This window comes from Bombyx mandarina, chromosome 10, assembly GCF_030267445.1.
Source record: "Bombyx mandarina strain Sakado chromosome 10, ASM3026744v2".
Taxonomy (NCBI): Eukaryota; Metazoa; Arthropoda; class Insecta; order Lepidoptera; family Bombycidae; genus Bombyx; species Bombyx mandarina.
Window position 1 is genome coordinate 14,771,379 of NC_143217.1, and position 7,358 is coordinate 14,778,736.

The 7,358-nt window shown below is 38.0% G+C and overlaps 1 protein-coding gene across 1 annotated transcript; it reads right to left on the bottom strand.

The window, feature by feature from the left end:
- Positions 1 to 4,238: 4,238 nt before the first annotated feature.
- On the bottom strand, positions 4,239 to 6,177 carry RpL10 (ribosomal protein L10). Its single transcript, XM_028182327.2, has 5 exons — positions 6,074 to 6,177; positions 5,920 to 5,948; positions 5,544 to 5,849; positions 4,891 to 5,053; positions 4,239 to 4,432 (listed from the first exon to the last, which is right to left on the bottom strand). The coding sequence occupies exons 2-5, from the start codon at positions 5,940 to 5,942 to the stop codon at positions 4,265 to 4,267; spliced, it is 660 nt and encodes a 219-aa protein (XP_028038128.1). The 5' UTR covers positions 5,943 to 5,948; positions 6,074 to 6,177; the 3' UTR covers positions 4,239 to 4,264.
- Between the last annotated feature and the right edge of the window lie 1,181 nt (positions 6,178 to 7,358).

Here is a 7,358-nt window from a genome sequence, read left to right on the forward strand (position 1 = left end):
GAGCATCGATGCTACAACACTCGGCAACGACAAGTCGTTTACTATTTTTGCGACGAGGTCACTGCGCCACCCCTCCCGTGCGGGGCAGGCGACGAGCGTGTGCTCCGCCGTGTCCAAGTCGCAACCATAATGGTGGCACTGCCGTCGGCTCGGCTCCGATCCGGTGAAGGAAGTGTTATCGAGCAACACTTCCGGCCTCATAATTAATTATTAGTAATTTCATAATCAAGTAAATAGTTCATTCATATTTCTCTATACTTATAATATTTTATTGGCGCCTTCCGCTTGACAGCTTCTGGCGCAATAAACCTTACGGCGCAATAAGCCTTAATGCTATTTATGTTACATAATTCGATATTATTAAATAATAATTGTACGTAAATAATCAGCAGAATAATTAAGATGAACAATGTTTAATATTACCTACAAAGTTTGTATTTAAATAGGTCAAGATGATTGTATAAATACCGGTGGTTAGCATATCTCGATTGCATTCGTATTCTACCCACCGTAACGTGTACTAAAGAGAATATAATATTTCGTGTGGATGTAAATTGTCTCAATTATCGCCGCCACCCTGAGGATCCGTTTATACTTCAGAAGCGGGATTATGCCAGGCCCATACATTGACGGATTTGAGACCGCTGAGAAACACAGGCGATACAAAAGGCGACGTGTCACCCAAACCGATGCGGAGGTTATTCCAACATTCCGGCCGGATGAAAAATCTAGCAACGTCAAGGGATGGCTGCACAAGATCGACCAGTTGGAACACGTGTATGGATGGGACAACAAAGACAGATGTCTTCGTGGGTCGGCTAGAGAATGTGCGATACACCGCAACTATACTACACATCTGCGACTGGCTACCACATGGAGAAGAGAAGGTGCTGTTGCTCCAGTTGCAAGAGGGACCGACTTTCAACCGAAGAAAAGTTACGCCTGCCGAAGAGAAGGTCGCGCTGCGAGGTGGGCCATCGCCCGGGACACTACGTCGGCCAGCTGATGGTATGCGGCCAGCTCTTCACACCCAAAAGTGAGTAATGTCTTATTTACAACATACAGCATATGCATAGATTTGCACAAAAATATAGTGTTAATTAATGGCTCTAGTCTCATTGCATACACAGATACGGGCAGCAAATTAAATATTCTGTGTGGCATATGCTGATAAGTTAAAAAATTAAAGATTAAGTCTTCCGTGGTTACAATGAAAGGTTTTGGAGGCGCATACCCGTCGACCTCTTTAGGAACGTGAATGTTCATATAGACAACATTATTGTGGCTTTGTGGAAACAACGAATTACGACATCGCTGATATAGATTTAATAATCTGAGAATCATGATAAATCAACCTAATATCAATATCACAAAATTCTGTTAAATTCGTGGGTAGTAGTGATACTTTTAATAGTACTCTTAGTGAGATAACATTACATGACAGACTTGTCGAATGTATTTAGGAAACAGCTGTATAATACCACAGTAAAGTGCTGCTTTGGTACAAGTTTATCTCAATATTAACACTAATGAAACATTTCTTGTGAATTCTATATATTTTGAGCTGGGCTGTATGTCCTATTTTGGGTGGACTTGTAAGGTCGACGGATTGCTTTTTAAAAAATAATTAATATCTAAGACAAAATCATTGAATGGAAATATAATTGATTAATAAGCACGCGTGGAAATTATAACACAAAATCAAACTACTTCAGGATAGAGGCTGCATAAGCTATAAATAAAATCTGTGTGATGTACAACTGATAAAATCTGTGATCTACAACTGATGAAATCTGTGTGATCTACAACTGATGAAATCTGTGTGATCTACAACTGATGAAATCTGTGTGATCTACAACTGATGAAATCTGTGTGATCTACAACTGATGAAATCTGTGTGATCTACAACTGATGAAATCTGTGTGATCTACAACTGATGAAATCTGTGTGATCTACAACTGATGAAATCTGTGTGATCTACAACTGATGAAATCTGTGTGATCTACAACTGATGAAATCTGTGTGATCTACAACTGATGAAATCTGTGTGATCTACAACTGATGAAATCTGTGTGATCTACAACTGATGAAATCTGTGTGATCTACAACTGATGAAATCTGTGTGATCTACAACTGATGAAATCTGTGTGATCTACAACTGATGAAATCTGTGTGATCTACAACTGATGAAATCTGTGTGATCTACAACTGATGAAATCTGTGTGATCTACAACTGATGAAATCTGTGTGATCTACAACTGATGAAATCTGTGTGATCTACAACTGATGAAATCTATGTGATCTACAACTGATGAAATCTGTGTGATCTACAACTGATGAAATCTGTGTGATGCACAACAAACAAAAGGTGTGTGATGCACAACAAACAAAAGGTGTGTGATGCACAACAAACAAAAGGTGTGTGATGCACAACAAACAAAAGGTGTGTGATGCACAACAAACAAAAGGTGTGTGATGCACAACAAACAAAAGGTGTGTGATGCACAACAAACAAAAGGTGTGTGGTGTACAACAAACAAAAGGTGTGTGGTGTACAACAAACAAAAGGTGTGTGGTGTACAACAAACAAAAGGTGTGTGGTGTACAACAAACAAAAGGTGTGTGGTGTACAACAAACAAAAGGTGTGTGGTGTACAACAAACAAAAGGTGTGTGGTGTACAACAAACAAAAGGTGTGTGGTGTACAACAAACAAAAGGTGTGTGGTGTACAACAAACAAAAGGTGTGTGGTGTAGATAATACAAGATATAATTACTGCTTAAACATGTCAATTTCAGGTGCCAAACACCAGCGACAAAGCAGGCGCCAATAGCAGCGCTGATCGCCGTGGGACACGGCATACACAGGATGGCCGAATGTTATCGAGCAACACTTCCGGCCTCATAATTAATTATTAGTAATTTCATAATCAAGTAAATAGTTCATTCATATTTCTTTATACTTATAATATTTTATTGGCGCCTTCCGCTTGACAGCTTCCGGCGCAATAAGCCTTAATGCTATTTATGTTACATAATTCGATATTATTAAATAATAATTGTACGTAAATAATCAGCAGAATAATTAAGATGAACAATGTTTAATATTACCTACAAAGTTTGTATTTAAATAGGTCAAGATGATTGTATAAATACCGGCGGTTAGCATATCTCGATTGCATTCGTATTCTACCCACCGTAACGTGTACTAAAGAGAATATAATATTTCGTGTGGATGTAAATTGTCTCAATTATCGCCGCCACCCTGAGGATCCGTTTATAAGAGTCACCGTAGCAACCATACACAATGAGCTACTGCGCGAGCCGGATTACTTAGGCCTAAGTTACTTTAATATGTTCTCTTCGAATAGTTGGCGTCGTTAAATAATTCGAGGCACAACCCTTTCCTTTTTTTTATTGGGCCGGGGACTCTACCTTCTACGAGGTCCCTACACCGCATGGGGTATGTGGGACTAGACGATCGATCCACTCCAATATTGGGAGCGGACTACGGGCCTAGTGTTTTATTTACTAAATATTTTTATTGGTTAAATGGATGAACGAGCTCACAGTCCACCTTTTTTATTTATTGCTTAGATGGGTGGACGAGCTCACAGTCCACCTGATGTTAAGTAGTTACTGGAGCCCATAGAGATCTACAACGTAAATGCTTCAACCACTGTGAGATATAAGTTCTAAGGTCTCAGTATAGTTACAACGGCTGCCCCACCCTTCAAACCGAAACGCATTACTGCTTCACAGCAGAAATAGGCAGGGTGGTGGAACCTACCCGTGCGGAATCTCAAGAAGTCCCCTACCACCTGGTGTTAAGCGGTCACCGGAGCCCGTAGACGTCAACAACGTAAATGCCGCCACCCATTTCAGAAACATAAGCTTTACTTGTTTTTTATGTACAGCTGCCCCTCCCTTCAAACCGAAATAGTCAGGGCGGTGGCACTTGCTCGTGCGGACTCACATGACGTCCTGTAGTGGTAGGGCGAACTAACCCATAGACAGAACAGTTTCTCGCCGGATCTTAGATTACTCAAGAGTCGTTAGTGGGATAGTTCGCACGTCCTAACTCTTAACAGTCGAGTTCAACGAAGACGGTGACCAGTGCTTGAAGAGCTTATAAGCATTGCCCCGTTGCCTAAATTGGATGTGCATCTGATTCATTACCTGCTCTACGGTATGAAAAAAGGTATTATGTTTGATGAGTTTCAAAATGAAACCACAAGATTTAAGAGTAGAATGTATTGATAAGATTATACATTGAGGATCTCAGCCTGAACCTTCCTCCAAGCGTCGAGAGGTCCATGTTCCGGTCGGTACTGCACAATGCAGCCGTCATTGGCGAGGCGGCCCTCTTCACGCAGCTTCTCAAACTCATCACGTTCATACTTTGTGAAACCCCACTTCTTTGATACGTAGATCTGTGGTCCAAATAAACTGATTAGAATAATCTATCATTTTTGGATATGTAAAATTGCTTTAAAAAATTAAAATAGATATATATTATTTTCCCAGTTTACAGCTGGCTGAGCTTTCAAGCACCTCAATATTTGATTTATAATGGAAGATTGCTTTAAGAACTTTATTCTTAATCTCATTTTAATATTTTGAAGAATTTTGCCAAATTGTTTAAGGGATAATTAATTAATCTTTTCTTCACCTAAATTATTGAGTATTATAAATGCAGTGGCAAAAGCCCTAACAGCCATAAGCCGATTTATGTTATTTCATTAGGCAATGGATATTGCTATTGCAAAACATTGTACATTTATGACTACCTATTGAAAATCTTGTATTTTCTTTTTAAAATAATTGGGAAGTTGTCATTCTCAATGTGCCAAATAATAACATCTATAAAATATGCAATTTAATCCATAACCTTTTGACGTCCGGGGAACTTGAACTTGGCACGGCGCAGAGCCTCGATGACCTGTGCCTTCCACCTGTCACTAGAGCGCACCGACATGATGGGCTGTCCAATGCGAACTCGTGCTACAGTACCCTGAGGCTTGCCAAACGCACCACGCATCCCAGTCTGGAGCCTGGAAAAAAGTTAGGATAAGTATAGGGAGTTTAAGCTTGAAGTTGATGTCTGTAAATTCATATCGACTTCAAAGAATAATTATAATTGCTGTAAATATCTCCTAGCAGTATTACCAAAATTGTCTGAAATACAAGAACCCGAATTCAATTTTATCAGAGTAAAACTTTTACTTTAAAAATGCAATTGTTTTTTTTATATTGAAAGCTATATTCAATAACTATTATTAAAACTAGCCATAAAAGTAAAGTACAATCACTTGTAAAGTACAATCAGTATCTATGTAAAAACAAATGCTAAAAGAACTCAGCTTATTTTACGTTTCATGTTACATCAATTCTCATTCGAATTTAAAAGACAACATCACATGAATACTCTCCTGCTCCTAATCATCATTTTTGAAAAAATGTTTATCAGTTAACCGTATAAGTTACAACTGTTATAATTAGATGTTTTAATTTTAATGATTTAGAATTAATAAAGAAACTCACCTATCAGCTCCAGCGCACGATAACATCTTGTTGATGCGGATAACGTGGAAAGGGTGAAGTCTCATGCGGATATGGAATTGATCCTTTCCGCAGTTCTTTACGAGGTACTTATTGCAGCAGATGCGTCCTGCCTCCAAAGCCTCTGAGCTCAGCTGTTCATATTCGTCGGACACCAAGTGCACGCACAGTGGAAAGTCGTCAACGTTCGCTCTCTTCTTACCCAAATCGAATATACGGATCTTGGGATCAGGTACACCCCGACAGAACCTCGATTTCGGATACGGTTTATTTTTGCAGTACCGGTAGCTGAAAAATGATTTGATAATTAACAATAAGTTGCTATTAAAATAAAAAAGTACTGTCGTAATTTATTTACCATCTCGCTGGCCGGCGCCCCATGGTGATCTGAAATATACACAAAAACTGACTTAGTAGTTCTCACAAATTTAATGTTTACTATTTAATAGAAAGCATGTAAAACACAAATAAAGATTTAAATAGATTTTAGATGAAAAACAAATCATATGCACCTTCACAAAGTGATACCTCAACCTCGAAAGACAGCAGGAAACGGGTTTGACGTTGACGTTTTGTTAAGGCTGTTCGTTCAAAAACAGTGTTTTCTCGCTTGGACTTTATTTTACGCGAAAAGAAGTGGATTTTCTAAATTTACTATTTAAAATTAAAGTTAATCCATTAAAGTCAAGTTAGTTTGGAGAGGTTCCCTTCAATGAATATGAAAGCACTAATTATCAGGAATGAACTTATAAGAAATAATTTCCGCAACTATTTAACGACCGTCTGGTGTAGTGGTAAGTGACATGGTCACTACACAAGGGGGTCGCGGGTTCGAATCCCGCCAAGGAAAGATATTTGTATGATAAATATAAATGTCTTTTCCAGGGTTATGGATGTATATTAAATATATGTATGTGTATAATAAAAATCTTACATTTATTTCCGTTATCTGGTACCTGTAACAAGTTCTTTACGAACTTAGCACGGGACCAGTTAACGTGGCGTGATTGTTAGTAAATATTTATTTATTATTTATTTATTATTATTTAATAATCAAAAGCAGTAATTTCAAGCCAAGCTTATCTGAATAGCCGTAACTATGTTACGTTCATTACCATATACTTTTCTTCAGTATTTCTATCTATAAGATATATTGGAGATTCAACAGTGTTAAGTTTAGAATTATGGACCAACTATGAAGCTGTAATTTCATGTTTTCCGAGAAATAAAGATAGCTTTTGAAATTGGATCGACTATTTATGTTCCAGTATTACAACGCAGTTCTTAACTAAAGTAGCTCTAGGGAACATAGTGTTAAGCATTTATATTCTAATTAGTTCCAATAAGTTGCGTTTCATAAGATTTTTATGTTCCAAACCCATTTTCCTTGTCCTAGTCCTTATTGCTTGAAAAATGTAACAGAACAACGAACTGTAATATTACAATAAAATAATAATAATTTACACCTGGCTTGTGAGACCACTGCCTTGTGGCATAAATGGAACGAAACGAAATGAAGCAATGTGGTGAAAAGAGATGAGACATGATGAAAAGAAATAATGTCCTAGTGAAATGGTGAAAGCTTACTGAGACTTCGATGAGCTTTTTGGGAACAAGCGAGAAGTCACGTCAGGCGTTTTTATTTCATTTTCATTAAACTCAAGGACTTTCACAGATCATAAACGGTTAATAAGCCATCTTTATTACACGTTTATATCAACTCCACCTGATTTCATCCATATCATTCTTTACTCCATATTATTTTTCGGTAAGCAGAATATTTCATGGCTGGGCAGT